This window comes from Carlito syrichta, unplaced genomic scaffold, assembly GCF_000164805.1.
Source record: "Carlito syrichta isolate Samal-C Ts95f unplaced genomic scaffold, Tarsius_syrichta-2.0.1 Scaffold303658, whole genome shotgun sequence".
In the NCBI taxonomy this organism is placed as follows: Eukaryota; Metazoa; Chordata; class Mammalia; order Primates; family Tarsiidae; genus Carlito; species Carlito syrichta.
The window spans coordinates 197,669-213,609 of NW_007247754.1; the positions used below are offsets into that span (position 1 = coordinate 197,669).

Sequence of the window (15,941 nt, forward strand, 5' to 3'; positions counted from 1 at the left end):
TGATAGTATCATTGTTTCTAGTAAATTTTTCAAGATAGTAATTCTTTTTCCAAAATATTGAAAATATTCATTAATCTAGTTATTATGTGCAGCAATGTTACTGTCTAAAAGTAATAAGGCAATTTAGTCCTGAAGAAAAGGACAAGACTCCTAGACTATGGTCCTAAAGCAATCACTCGATCAGCTACACAACCATGGTATAGTCACTCAACATCTTTGGGCTTCTGCTTTCTCATTTGCAATGTGAAACAATTCAACTAGTGAACTCTGCTCCCTCCAGCTCCATTAGATTAGATTCTTTAAATAAATTCCTGATGGTATCTTCAATAAAGTAGCCATATGCACTGCCCTCAGTGCAGGTTAACTGAAGGTTTTAAAAAATTGTGCTCATTATAGAGTCTGGAAATTAATACATCAAGTAAGTCATGTCACCCCCATTTCTAGAAGGTTAGGGCATCACTTCAAGTAAAGTATATCTTGCCTCTTCACATTTGCGACTTTATTTTACAGCCATATCACAACATACATCAGAAAGTAGATTCACCATGTAACCTGTTTCAAAGAACCACATTTGTGTGTGTGTGTGTGTGTGTGTGTGTGTGTGTGTGTGTGTGTGTGTGTGTTTAACCTGCACTGGCCTTGCTAAACGACTCTTCATTTTATTATCATATTTATGAGGTTGATAGGATTTAGTCTTACTTTCCACTATAAAGTGACATTAACATTGTGTTTTATTTTCAGAATCAGTTGCTCAGCTACCGTTCTGCCATTTCAAGTCATAGATCAAAAATAGATGGCCTTGATAAAGAACTGAATAATTTGAATCGTGAATTTGAGACTTTGCAAGAAAAGGTAATGTATTGGGTCAATTACTTTAACTTGTATTTATTTATTTACTTATTTTGCTTTCAAAATATTTTTAGGTTTCTTTTTTTCTCCCATCAACTTAATTTGTTGCTAATCAATTTATTTTTCATATAGGCTCAAATAAATTCCAGAAAAGCACAAACATTATACAATAACGTCGACCGCACAATCCAAAGTACAAAGGAACTGGACGCAAAGATTAAAAATGTCATCCGGAATGTGCACAGTAAGAAGTTACTTGATCTAGTTCATTTTTTGTTGTTGTTACATAAATTTTGTTTACACTGAAAAAATTCCCTTTAAGATTTCAGCATTATGAAAACGATCCCGTAGTGATACTAAAAAAACTAATATGAAGCTTCCATAAATGTTTCTCCTTTTTTTTTTTAAGTAGTCTACTGGAGCCCAGAATTCCCAGCTTAATAAACTACTTGCTGTTTTCTAGTTCTCTTGAAACAGATCTCTGGGACAGATGGCTTGGGAAACAATGTGCCTTCAGGTGACTTTTCCAGAGAGATGGCCAAAGCAGAACACATGATAAGAGAACTGAGGAACCGGAACTTTGGAAAGCAACTGAGAGAAGCAGAAGCTGAAAAAAGAGAAGCTCAGCTCTGTAAGGATGCTCCCTGATTCTTGCATCTAGTCCACTTAATTGGTTTGAAATACAATGAAGTACCATGTAGAGTTCCCAGTTACAGGTGGAAGGTCTCATCATGTCAGTGAACATGACTGTTAGAGTGTCATGTGAAAATGGGTAAACCCTCCCACCCACCGGACACCAAAAGTCTTTCCTCCAAGTTATCAAGAGACCCTGAAATATAACATCTTAGCATCATCCCAAGGAAAGGGGTCTTCTCTTAATAGTTAGATATTGATACCTCTTTTTCTTTTTCAACCTCCTTTTCATTTTTTCAACGTTCATCCACCTCTTTCCAATTTTCTCATTATATCATTTTTCATGATCACCTCGCCACTATTGAATATTTAGATCACAAATTGATATTTGTGCTGCTACAGGTTGAGTATCCTTTGTCTGAAATGCTTGGGACCCAGATGTGTTTCAGATTTCTGATTGTTTTGGTTTTGGGGATATGTGCCTATACATGAGATATTTTGGAGATGCAACCCAAGTCTAAATATGAAGTTCATTTATGTTTCCTTTACACCTTGTGCACATAGCCTGAAGGTAATTGTATACAATAGTTTAAAAAAATTTTGTATGTGAAACAAAGTTTTGACTACGTTTTGACTGTGACCCATCCAATGAGATCAGTGTGGAATTTTCCACTTGTGGTGTCATGTTGGGGCTTGAGTTTCAGATTTTGGAGCATTTCAAATTTGGGGTTTTCTGATTAGGGATTCTCAACTTATGCTACAAAACCAAAAAAATGAATATAATACAAATTGACTGAGTATATCTAAAGATTTTGACTATAGAAAATGCCCCATGAGCTCAAAACTGAGAACTATTAGTTTGGTGCATATTTTTTCAAATGCTGATATTCACTCTCTAATAAAATGATGTATCAGTGTTTAACATATAGATAGTAGCCATTTTCTTGTAGCACTTTTATTGTTCCAATTTAATACTAATTAGTTTGGACTTTTTTTTGTTAGGAGGGAGTATTTGTAATAGAAGGAACGTATGCTTTATGCTCTGCAACTCATGTTCAAGTCCCAAGTATGACTGGTCATGTAATCTTAGGTCAGTCCGTTATTTCTCAGGGTCTCCATTTCCTTATCTAAAACACTAGAAAGGTAATTGCTGTTGCCATGGATGCTCAATGAGACAATGTGTCAATGCCCATAGCAGGTTTGTGTAAATGTTAGTTTCCTTTCCCTTTCCCTCAAAATCTCCAGGAGAACCATGAAATGAGTGGAAACTCAATTCTCCCTCTGTAGTCTTTATAATTCCACTTCAGTATCCTCCTCTCTCAAGTGGAAAACATAACGTGATGTATTACAGTGCTGAACCAGATAAGGAGTTGGCTGGAAACCCACCAGGTGGAAAATGGTGAACTTGTTAAGAGTATGCGGGATTCTTTAAATGAGTACGAAGCCAAACTCAGTGGCCTTCACGATGCGCTTCAAGAGGCAGCTTCCCAAGCAAAGCAGGCCACTGGCCTCAACCAAGAAAGCGAAAGAGTTCTGGGAGCCATCCAGGTAAGCTCACAATCAGAAACTACATGCTTTCATCAATAAGAATGAGCAGGGATTTTTTTTTTTTTCTTTAATAGAGATGAGGTCTTATTATGGTTGCCCAGGATGCTCTCAACCTCCTGGGCTCAAGCAATCTTCTTGCCTCAGCCTCACTAAGTGCTGGGATTATAGGTGTGAGTCACCAAGCCCAGCCCAAGGGATCTTTATTGTTAGTAAAGTAGTATAACCAGGCACCTGTCTGTCTGTAGGTCTGGTTATACAACCTCAGACACTGATCAAACAGGAATGAGGCATTGAACACAAAACCAAAGTCATTTCAGCTATCAGAAAAGATTCTGAACTTAAACCATAGACAAAGCTATGCAAGTTACTTCACCCCTAGCCCTGGCTGAAATAGTATTGAAATATAACATTGCCAAATAGATGAGAAATTAATATTGCTGTAATAAATTCAATGTGTATATTATATGTTGTAAATAACTGACTTTCATGTCAGATATGTAAACATCATTACCATAAACATCAGCTAAGGCATTTTAAGCCATTACTTGCTTTATTGGAAACATCTTAAAGTACAGACCACGTACACAAGTTGTAATGACAGAATTTAGAGCTTAGGATTTTATGGTTTGTATTTTTAATAGCATACAGTGTATGCTAAGACATATAAGAGGTTATGAAATGACAGTAAGATCAAAGTTGAAGAGCATAGAACTGACCCCTAAAGAGGAGGAAGTTGGTAAATGAAAATAGATGATGTCTTAGTAGACAGCAGTGTGCTTAGCTCCCAAAGCTTCTTTACGTGATAACACCTCTGTGTGATGTCATTGATTATGTCAAGGAAAGGGAGCAGGATCCAATTTTGTGGGTCTCTGAACATTAGCAGCCCTCTAGCCTGGAATTCTCAGGTCTTATGTAACCTCTTGTTCAAGTGTATGCTGCCTCCTCTTTGGTACTAGAACATAGAGAGTGCTGATGGTTGGTGATGGTTGGTTGGTTGATTGATTGATTTGAGTCAGGGTCTCATTCTGTCACCCAGACTGGAGTGTAGTGGCATAATCATGATGGTCATGACTCACAGCAGCCTCAACCTTCTGGACTCAGGTGATTCTTCCACTTCAGTACCTCGAGTAGTTGGGACTACATGTGTATGCCACCATGCCTGGTTGATTTTTAAAAATTTTTTTTGTAGAGATGGGTTTTGCTATGATACCCAGGCTGGTCTCCAGCCCTGGGTACAAGCAATCGTCCTGCCTCAGCCTCCCAAAAGGCTGGGATTACAGGTGTAAGCCACTGTACCCCCCAGCTTGTGACAGTTTACTTAGATAACTTCCCCCATTCTGTTCCACAAATCAGACCTTAATACCATATCCATGTCACCGGCCAAGTTGAATGAAACCTTCCTTAGCAGCAATAGCAGTTGTTTCATTGGCATATAGCTTGAGAGAACTATGGCAACTTCTCTACACTGCAAAGAGAACTGGTTTCCCATCACTTTATAGCTGCCTAGATGGTCTTTAGGTTCAAGAAAGTTTCTGACTCTGAAATTACTTATCTACTGTTGTCCTATAAATATGTCTATGTCGCCAGGCTTGGTGGCTCAGCCTGTAATTCCAGTGCTTAAGGAGGCCGAGGTGAGTGGATTGCCTGAGCCTGCGGGTTCAAGACTCGCCTAGGCAACTTGGCGAGATCTCATCTCTACAATAAATCAAAAATTAGTCGGGTGTGGTAGCACGTACCTGTAGTTCCAGCTACTTGGAAGGCTGAGGCAGAAGGATCGCCAGAGCCCAGCGGGTGGAGGCTGCGGTGGCTGGGAGCGGCCACTGCACTCCAGTCTGGGTGACAGAGTGAGACTCCAACTCAATAAATAAATAAATATGTCTATGTCTTCTGATAATGTAGCATGGAGTTCAAGGAGATATTCTTTTTATTCTCTCCAGAGACAAGTAAAAGAAATAAACTCCCTGCAGAGTGATTTCACCAAGTATTTATCCACCGCAGACTTGTCCTTGCTGCAGACCAATGCTGTGCTACAACTGATGGAGAAAAGCCAGAAGGTAGAGGAGACTGCTTGCTCTCTAGAGAAATCTAAAAACGTTTAAATTATATTGCTAAGAAACAATGAGATGGGCTAACCTATTTTATTTTTCCCCAAATATAGTCTTTTAGGTGGAAGGGAGCATACTGAATTGTTAACAATGGTTCTCCCATGGGAGAAGAGTGAGAATGATATGTCTCCTTTATGTCAATCTGTCTTGCCTCACTTGTCTGCAAGGAGTAAATCACTTTTGTGATAACAACAAAAAATATTGTAATGCTATTTTTTAAATATCAAGCAATTTTTTATTAACAGAAGACATTTACATCTTGATTAAAGATTGGCAAAATTTCTTAGCAACACAGTGGGCGTTTTGAAAGTATCTTTTGTAATAGCTGTTTCTGAATCTTCGAAAAATCCTTCGGTTTGGTATAGCTTGACACTGATGATGATATTGTGCTTCTGTAAAAGTTACTTAAAGTGGCACCTACCATAAGGAAAATGTTCTTGATGGTGGTAAACCGTGGGGGAATATGATCAGTGCCACTGTCTGAAGTCCCCAAAGATTCATTGGTGCAGTAAATGGGCTTAGGATATATAATTTCTCATTGCTGCCTCCTTTCCAGAGGGACACACCATTTATGGCAGAGTTTGAGAAAATGGCGTATGCATTATTTGCTTGTATTTATACTGTCTTTGTTTACTTGGGAAAAAATAGGAATATGAAAATTTAGCTGCCACTTTAAATGAAGCAAGGGAAAAACTAAGTGACAAAGTGAGAGAACTTTCCAGATCTGCAGGCAAAGCACCCCTGGTGGCGGAGGCAGAAAAGCACGCACAGTACTTACAAGAACTGGCAAAGCAACTGGAAGAGTGAGTGCGTGGCCCACAGAGGTCTACACAGCAAGGGGCTTCAAGTGCAGCATCTTGTCCTGAGCCAAACCAGGCTGTCCCCTGGGCTAACTGGGTCACCAGAACTGGGTGGGGGCAGGGAGGTCACAGCCAAAGCCCTGGGCCCAAGTCAGAAGCAGACCTGCAATGGGGGAGCAAATTCCCGGCCACATCCTTGGGGAAGGGGCTGCAGAGGCCACCACCTCAGAGCTCTACTTACCCAAAGAAATGGGAAGGCTTGGAGGGACATCAGCTCTGGGCAGGAAAGGCTGTGGGAGCACCTAGCCCATCCTGTCTTCCAGGATCAAGAAAAATGCCAGTGGGGATGAGCTGGTGCGCTGCGCTGTGGATGCTGCCACCGCCTATGAGAACATCCTCAATGCCATCAAAGCGGCCGAGGATGCAGCCAACAAGGCCACCAGCGCGTCTGAGTCTGCTCTCCAGGTGGGCACCTGCCAGTAACTTCTCTAAATTCACTCTTATTAGACAGCTTATTTCCTTATTTTTCTTTCCATGTGTACCAAGGAATATAAAAAAGCATTATTTTAAATCAGAACATGCTACATAGAGTAAAATTCACTCTAGGTATGAGTCATTTCTGTATTGGACTATTTCGTGTCTGTAGTGCAGCTTATAAACTGTAAAACCAGTCAGGCATGATGGCTCACACCTGCAATCCCAGCACTTTGAGAGGCTGAGGCAAGAGGATTGCTTGAGCCTAAGAGTTTGAGACCAGCCTGGGCAACATAGCGAGCCCTCACCTCTACAAAAAAATTTAAAAATTAGCTGGTGGTGGCACATGCCTTGTAGTCCCAGGTACTCTGGTGACTGAGACAGGAGGATTGCCTGAGCCTAGAAGGTTGAGGCTGTGGTAAGCCATGATTGTGCCACTGTACTCCAGCCTGGGCGACAAAGTGAGACCCCTTGACAACAAAAAAGAGAGAAAGAAAAAAAGAAAAACTACTTATAAAATCAGATATAAATTATACTGATTATCAATTTGAACCTAAATATATATTATATCTTTCTTCTTACCAGGTATGCCTTTATACTGTGATTAAGTATTAACATTTATTTATCAAACAATTGAATCATCATTTTCTCCCAACCATTTGGTCTTACATCTGGACATGTCTGTAGAGTCCTGTGGAATCCTATATGCACCATGTGGTATTCCTGTATCTTAAAATAAGGAACAAAATATTAAATATCAGAGCTGGTTCTTGAATGCTTCAAGATTTTATCTCCCTCACAGCTTGAAAGCCTGAGGACAACTAAGTTCTCTCTTCAGTTAGTGCAAGAGATATTGTACAAGTGACAAGGAACAACGAAAATAGGTGTCACATAATTTGTCAGTAATGTCACTAGAGATAAAGCCACCTCCCCAAGCCGTGTATGTCCACCTAGAGTCCTGACTGTATCTTTTAGGGAACAGTCAACTTCTAACACCCTCCTCCCCTTCAACCCTCATCCTTTAAAAATTAAAGATAAGGGCTTCAGGCTAGGATGAAAAATCTTACTCTGTACTTCCTAAGGTGTAGCATTTGTTTAAGGCTGATAAACGCTTTGCTTTCAGACCTTGATAAAGGAAGATCTGCCAAGAAAAGCAAAAAGCCTGAGTTCCAACAGTGATAAACTATTAAATGAAGCCAAGAGAACACAGAGGAAGCTACAGCAAGGTACTGGGGGGAGTGGGTGGTGGCAGGAATAGTCAGGAGCTTTAAGTGACCTCTGGCACCAGGCGAGGCAGCCCTAGAAGCAAATGCCCCTTTTGAATCTGTGTCCGTGCAAATGATACTTTTAAAATCTGATTTGTTTTATCAGTGTCATGCGTCCACCCAATATTCTAAGCATCCCCCATCTATCATGTATAAAATTATCTAGAGTCTTATAAATGTAAGTAAATCTTGAGGATGATAGGTCTGTTTGTGACAGCCTTTGTGGGGAAGGCAATTTTGATTCAACCCACTTGTGATGGTGACATTGGGAACCCACATATCAAGGTCATTCATTTTGGGTCATGAGAGCAATGCCTTCACTTTCTGAAGTCCTAAAATCTTAGCAGCTGAAATTCCCAAAAATCACTACCACTGTGAAGGGTGATCCTTTTTAAGTATAAATTTTACCTTTGGAAATTTTTCACCTATTTTATTTTATTTTTTAAATACACAGACTGAGTCTCACCAAATTTCTGCATACCCAAAAGTCTGTCTCTTGTGTTTATCTGGTCTCTTGGTCATTCATGAACCCACAGACCTCACTCTTCCTCTTAGTCCTTTCAGAGGGATTAAATGATGTCTTTGTAAATTCCTTCCCTCCCTCCCTCTCTCCTTTTCTCCATCCCTCCCTCCCTCCCTTCCTCCTTCCCTCCCTCCTTCCTTCCTTTCCTTACTTCCTTCTTCTGTCTTTCACATATTAAAAAATTAAACGCATGAATGATAAACAACAACAACAAAAAAGGCATACCATACAATCATTAGCCTAACAAATTTCAAGAATTCAGATTTCCTGGTATGACATTTGTTGCGTTATTTACAAAATTTGAGCTTGGAGGTAGACTCAGTGTTTTTTTAAAGAGTTAGGATACTAACTTCATTGCTATGTAAACCAACCCTGGAATCATAATTTAAGCCACATATCATCAATTTGGTCTTAAAGTATTCACTGCTCATTTTCTGTGCCCCAAGGATGGCAAACAATATTATCAGCTAAGAATGTCTGAAAGCTCCATTCCTTTCGTGGAATTTTTAAAATGTGTCAATTTGGAAATAAACAGAAGCAAGCAATGCATACTTTGTACCTATATTTGCATGGATGAGGATCTCTCAACAACACTCCTTTCTTGTCCTCTGAGAAGGCCTTCTTTCTGCACCATTCATTCTTCCATTCAGAAAAAATGTACTAATATTAAGCCCTGGCTGGTGCCAGACACCTGTCCTACGTGTTAGAACACAGTAGTGGATAAGACAGACACATCCTAGGCCGGGCTCAGTGGCTCAGCCTGTAATCCCAGAGCTTTGGGAGGCCAAGGTGAGTGGATTGTCTGAGCCCGCAGGTTCGAGACCTGCCTGGGCAACTTGACAAGACCTCATCTCTACAATAAACCAAAAATTAGCTGGGCGTGGTAGCGCACGCCTGTAGTTCCAGCTACTTGGAAGGCTGAGGAAGAAGGATCACCGGAGTCCAGCAGGTCGAGGCTGCGGTGGCCGGGAGCGGCCACTGCACTCCAGTCTGGGCGACAGAGTGAGACCCAACTCAAAAAAAAAAAAAAAAAAAAAAGACACATCCCTCACTAAGCAGAGTCTCTTACTCTGAGCAGAGTGGGAGTCTAGCCCTCCCCTCTCCGTTTCCTCCTGTGCATTTCCAAGGAGCCTGTTACCACAAGGCTCTGATATGCTGCTGGCCACTTAACCAGAAGACCACAGAGCTGTGGGTCTGGGCATGTGCCGTGGGCATCTCTGGGATTACCCCTAAGGAGCAAGTCTGCTCAGTACTGTGCAGACATCAGCTACTTCAGGGGCCACAGCTACCAATGAAGAATCAAAAATGCCCAAAGTAATTGTCTTTTGATGCTTTACTTTATTTTAGAAGTTAGTCCGGCTCTTAACAACCTACAGCAAACCCTGAAAATGGTGACAGTTCAGAAAGAACTGATAGACACCAATCTCACAACTGTGCGAGATAACCTTCGTGGAATACAGAGAGGTGAGCATCTTCCTAATACACTGGACTTGGCTTCTTTTGTTGAACCGTTTAAATACTTACAGCTCTCTATTTGTGTGTGCATTAGGTGACATCGATGGTGCGATTGGCAGTGCAAAGAGTATGATCAGAAAGGCCAATGACATCACTAATGAGGTTCTGGATGGGCTCAACCCCATTCAGACAGACGTGGAAAGAATTAAGAATACCTATGGGAGCACACAGAGTGAAGACTTCAACAACGCTCTGACTGATGCGGATAACTCAGGTATCAGGCATTTTTTGGTCAGACAACTTCGCCATTTTCCCTATTAGTATGTGCTTTGGTCCATTTCAGTCCTTCCCTGGTAGAGTCTGATTTCAGACATTAGAAAGCAGCTTCACATAGTACATTCAAAGAGTAGACTATAGATAGTCAGTGTCAATATGATACTGCACAGGCAGGACTTGCTCTTTTGTAACTTGAGAAGGACCAGATAGGAATTTTTTTTTTTAATTCATCAACAGTGCTATTGATTTTCTTTTTTACAGAGTAGAGATATCATTTTCTAAATTATGAGGCATTGAATTATGATTGATATTAAGAATCAGAAAACAAAGTTGTGGGGGGCTTTTTTTGTCTGTAGTAGTCTAGGAAAAACATTTGGTACTAGATTGCAGTGTAAAATCCACAGTGTCAAGTGGCCTTCCCTTATCCATGGAGGTACATTCCAAGTCCTCCAGTGGATGCCACAGATATACAAAACCCTATATAGTCTCTGAGTTTTTTTTCAGTTGATGGCCCAGACAGCTACTAAGTAACTAATGGATGGATAGCATAGACAGCATGGAGGGTTAGCATGTGGGATAGCATGAGATTTCATCATGCTACTCTGAATGGCATGAAATTTAAAACAGGAAAAGTTTATTTTTGGATTTTTTTAAATTTAATATTTTTGGACCACAGTAATGGCCAGTAATAGAAACCTCAGTAAGGGGGGATGACTGTACCTGATTGTGATTCATGCTGTTCATGATCTGGGGCCCAAACCTGCCATCTGACTAATACTATCAGTAAGAACATCTACACTTAACCTTTTCTCAACGCACAATTTTAAATTTCTGTTTTCTGATCTCACCAACAGTGAAGAAATTAACCAACAAACTGCCTGATCTTTTGAACAAGATTGAAAATATCAACCAACAGCTGTTGCCCCTGGGAAACATCTCAGACAACGTGGACAGAATACGAGAACTAATTCAACAGGCTAGAGATGCTGCCAATAAGGTGGGTGTGTCCTCACATGGTCAGTTGCCAAGACTAGCTCTTTGAAAAGTCACCGCATTCGTCAAGAAAGGAAAGGTTGGCCAGTCCTCAACCAAAGTAAGAGGACTGCTTGAGACCGGGCTCGATGGCTCAGCCTCTAATCCCAGCACTTTGGGAGACTGAGGTGAGTGGATTGCCTAGGCCTGGGAGTTCGAGACCAGCCTGGGCAACTTGGTGAGATCTCATCTCTACAATTAATGAAAAATTAGCCAGGCGTGGTAGTGCGCTCTTGTAGTTCCGGCTACTTGGAAGGCTGAGGCGGCAGGATTGCTGGAGCCCAACAGATCGACTGCGTGCTAGCCTGGGCGACAGAGTGAGACTCTGATTCAAAAAAAAAAAGAGACCAACTTTAGACCAGGAGTTGGCGACTAGCCTGGGCAACATAGTGAGACCTCATCTCTACAAAAAATAAAATAATTAGTCAGGCATGATGGCACACACCTATAGTCCCAGGTACTTAGGAGGTTGATGCAGAAGGATCATTTGAGCCCAGGAGTTTAAGACTGCAGTGAGCTAGAACAGTGCCACTGCATCAACCTGGGCCACAAAGTGAGACCCTATCTCAAAAAAAATAAGGCATTTGTTTATTCAAAAATTGGGTGACCCTCTTGCCCTCATTCTTTGGTTGCTTGAAATATTAGGATTGATTTCCTCTTGTCATTCTTGAAAAGTACTCATGACCTTTATCCCGTAAATCATCTGGTATATGTGAGACCTGAAACAGTTTTCTTCTATTGAGTTTATTCAGGCAGAAAGAAGGATTTTCTTCCAGCCCCCAATTGGTAAACTGTTATTGCGAGTTCAACTGAAGGTCCTGTGGCCAGGACCTAGTCTCTTGATGTAACTTGAAAGTTGCAAAATCCACCTTTTTTTAGAATGACAGCAATTTTACATCATTGAAGCACTGATTCAACAGCCCTTCTTTTTTTAACCTGATATTCTTTGCTTGAATTTCTGACACTCAGCTCTTAAAATTTGTTTTGTCCTAGAATAGTATAGATTAAATTTCTCATATTTTTCTGTATTTCCTAGCCAGCCCTTTGTGAGAGGTTTGGAGGGAGAAGAGTCAGGAGCCAAGTTAGAATGTCACTGCCCTGGAGGTGTCGTGGGTAATTTCTAGGCTCAACATAACTTCTTTTGAATCTGCTCTTTCTTCTAGGAAAGAAAAGTATTCCAAACCTAAAACCTTTAACAGAAAAAAAAAAAGAGCATAATGCAAAGTTTGGGTTAAAAGCCAAATGAATAAGAATGGGCTCTCGCATTTGCCCTTCTGGGTTCACTCACTAATTTATTTATTTTATTTATTTTATTTTTTTTTGAGTTGGAGTCTCACTCTGTCACCCCGACTGGAGTGCAGTGGCCACTCCTGGCCACCACAGCCTCGACCTGCTGGGCTCCGGCGATCCTTCCGCCTCAGCCTTCCATGTAGCTGGAATTACAGGCGCGCACTACCACGCCCGGCTAATTTTTTGATTTATTGTAGAGATGAGGTCTCGCTGCCCAGGCGGGTCTTGAACCCACGGGCTCAGGCAATCCGCTCACCTCAGCCTCCCAAAGGCGCGGGATTACAGGCTGAGCCACCGAGCCCGGCCACTCACTAATTTATTTAACAAAATTTGAAGTGCATTGTAGCACAATGGTTAAGAACTGGTTAACCAAGCGGTCTTGGTTTTCATTCTTGCTCTGTCACTTATGAGCAGGGGAAACCTCTCTGTGCCTCAGTTTCTTCATCTGCAAAGCAGAGTAAATAACAATACCAACCTCATGAAACTGTTAGAGTTACATGAGCTGAAACAGTGCCTGGCATGGTAAGCACCATGTTAGTGGAAACATAAAATTCACAAACAATCAGCAAGTGCTTTTGAACACCTCGGTTTCACTGGCATTCCTTTGGGAGTTGAGGGCACAGAAGTTATTAAGGTCATAGTCCTGAACACAGACTGCTCACTGGCCACTGGGGGCAGTTTCTTAGACTAAGCTAAGAAGCTGGAGAGAGGTGTGCCCTGTGTGTCTTAGAATATATTTCTTTGACTTATGCATCAGAGGAAAAGCTAATCGCTAGCTGAGTTAGATAGAGTTCTATCTAGAGGCTGGGCTCGGTGGCTCAGCCTGTAATTCCGCACTTTGGGAGGCTGAGGTGAGTGAATTGCCTGAGCGCCGGGGTTCGAGTTCTATCTAGAAAGGCTCAGAATAGCACTCATGGCAGAACTAACAGACAAGTATATGAATGTTAAGCACATTGTGGTTTTTTAGTCACACAAAAAAAGATATGGAAAAAAGCCACATATTTACACTAGTAAACGTGAATGTGCTGGTGTCACATGGATAAATCTAAAAACATAGTGCCCAGCAAAGAAAGCAAATTATAGAAAGATGTGTACAGATGGATATAGTTTATGTAAAAATGTTTAAAACATGAAAAATAAGATTAGTTACAATTTATACATAAATGTATATTTAGTTAAATATACATATTCACATATACATATGTATATGTCTGTGTATATTATATGTATTATATATTAAAAAATGAAATTACTTAAAAAATGAAATCAAGATGATATACAAAATACAAGTCCACTGACTATATGCTTGTATGTTGAGGTAATTCAAATTATTCAGAGTTTCTAAACATTTACTCTCAACTTCATACTTAAATATGATGAGCCAGTCCATATATTTAGTTATTTATATAAACCTGCATGAGAATTTTTAAGAGAACTCAAATCCAGAGTAGTGGTGACCCCTGAGAAGGGAGAGGATTGGAGACAAAGGGCTTTAGGTACAGCTGTAATGTTTTATTTTTTAAGATGATGCATATATAGTTGTATTTGTCTCCATCTTTCTCTTTTTTTGATATAAAAAGTCCCATTTTAATTTTAAAGAGTTAAAAGGACTAGTAGGACTTTGCCAGGTGTCAAAAAGCAGAAGAGTATGCCGAGAGGGGACTCCGATGTGGCTGGGTGTTCTGAATGATAGGAAATAAGCAGAAGAGAGAGGTATAAAATGAACCCCTAAATGTGGGTCCCATTGCAAAGCCCCCCAAGTGCAATGCCTGGTGTGTGGACGATCCCCTGGAAATATGCAGATGCTTGACAGATAAAATGTAGGCTTGGTGTGAATTGCATTCTGATTGTTATGGATTACTTGTTTTCTGTATTTTGGAGCAGAGCTAGGCAAGATTGGTTCACAGACCAGTACTCATCAGAGAACTTTTGTTACTGATCTGTTATATTTAAGTGTGGAGTTGAGAGTAAATGTTTAGAAGCTCTGAATAATTTGAATTACCTCAACATGCAAGCATGTAATCAGAGGGCTTGTATTTTGTATATCATCTTTATTTCATTTTGTTAGTAATTTCATTTTTTAATGCATGTTACAAAAGTATTTGTTCATGATAGATTGGAGGGGGGATAAATAGTTCTTTACCACAAAGAGCTTAAAAGATACTATTTTAGAGAGTCTCAACGCACACATTGTTTAGGACCGAATGCCTGTAATAGATGAAACCACAGCATGTAATATATTCATGGGAAATGCTTTAAGAGTGTGTTGTAAAATTATTTTTTATGTATTGCATGTCTACTATATGCCAGGCACCATGCCAAGTGCATCCACAGATGTTACTTCCTCTACACAAAAACCTAGGGTTGTAATGATCATTATTATTATTATAATTATTGTTATTACTGCTGACACAAAGGATTAAAAGTGCTTCTCAAAGACCCCTGGCTAATAAGCAGGAAAAAACATGAATGTTCCATTATCTAGTTCCTGAAACAGTTTCAGGAGTTTATAATCCAGATTGATAGCTACCAAGTCACAAGCCACCTCTCTGAGCACTCCCACGGTCTTCACAGGAGACTATTTGACACCATGTAACTTATTCCTCACAGGTTGCTGTCCCTATGAGGTTCAATGGTAAATCTGGTGTCGAAGTCCGATTGCCAAATGACCTGGAAGATTTGAAAGGATACACATCTCTGTCTTTGTTTCTCCAAAGACCTGACTCAGGAGAAAACACGGGGACTGAGAATATGTTTGTGATGTACCTCGGAAATAAAGATGTGAGTATTGCTTGGATATCTCTTTTGTTTTTAAAACAGCATGTTTTTCAAGTTTGTACTTTTGAAACACGTGGCACAACTGTGTCCCTCCCATGAGCACAACAGGTAATCATCCCACCAAGACATCTACAAATCCCATCCCCTCCTGCCCTCCTCCCTGTGGTGATGGCACCCATGAGGGACCTCCCGTGTGACTCGGATTGTTAGCTGCTGGCAGACTGAGAGTCCTTCCCAGATGAGCCCAGCATGTGAGCACATACACACTGGGGAGGATGATTGGCCCCCTCTCCATCCTGCTAGGTGGTATGATTGGCACTACACCACCAGGGCAGCAATATGGCTTCATGGAAATCAACAGTAGCTCTACCTCACGGAATTGTGACCCCAGGCTCTTCCTGAAACCCCCAGCCACAGCCCTGTTCACAGTGGTCATCTCCCATTGTGGGAGTTTTTCTGTTCTCTTAATAAATCCTGCTTTCACACACACACACACACACACACACACACACACACACACACACACACACACACACTTCTGCCTAATTAGGAAATCATTAGTGAACATTGTATGTAAGAATTCTTCAGATCAACACTATGATTAATTACATGCTTCAAGGTGTTGGTACTTTATTTGTAGCTTTCTTATATCATGACTTTTTGCTTTGTATTATGACAAAATGCATATTACTTTATTCCTTTAACAAACGTATGCCATTTACCTACTATACTCCACATCCTGGATTTATGATTTATGATAAGCATAAATATGTTTCTTGAGTGTATTTATAAATTAAAGTAGTTAAAGTGGTAGATTTTATGCTATGTACATTTTACCACAATTTAAAAACATTTTGTTTCTACTCCAAGGTGCTCACATGCTATCAGGAAAGAAAGATACATAACTGACCAT

General features: G+C 40.5%; 1 protein-coding gene across 1 annotated transcript in view; it reads left to right on the forward strand.

Annotated features, from left to right (window-relative positions):
* Positions 1 to 15,031, forward strand: part of LOC103261307 (laminin subunit alpha-3) — a gene marked incomplete at both ends in the record, with an annotated part of 202,142 nt that extends 187,111 nt beyond the window's left edge. The window contains 12 exons of the mRNA XM_021712821.1: positions 742 to 852; positions 982 to 1,093; positions 1,313 to 1,480; positions 2,834 to 3,030; positions 4,968 to 5,084; positions 5,784 to 5,938; positions 6,259 to 6,400; positions 7,533 to 7,635; positions 9,545 to 9,661; positions 9,747 to 9,926; positions 10,783 to 10,925; positions 14,861 to 15,031. Of these exons, the coding sequence (XP_021568496.1) occupies positions 742 to 852; positions 982 to 1,093; positions 1,313 to 1,480; positions 2,834 to 3,030; positions 4,968 to 5,084; positions 5,784 to 5,938; positions 6,259 to 6,400; positions 7,533 to 7,635; positions 9,545 to 9,661; positions 9,747 to 9,926; positions 10,783 to 10,925; positions 14,861 to 15,031 (1,716 nt within the window). The remainder of the gene's footprint in view (positions 1 to 741; positions 853 to 981; positions 1,094 to 1,312; positions 1,481 to 2,833; positions 3,031 to 4,967; positions 5,085 to 5,783; positions 5,939 to 6,258; positions 6,401 to 7,532; positions 7,636 to 9,544; positions 9,662 to 9,746; positions 9,927 to 10,782; positions 10,926 to 14,860) is intronic.
* Positions 15,032 to 15,941: the final 910 nt, after the last annotated feature.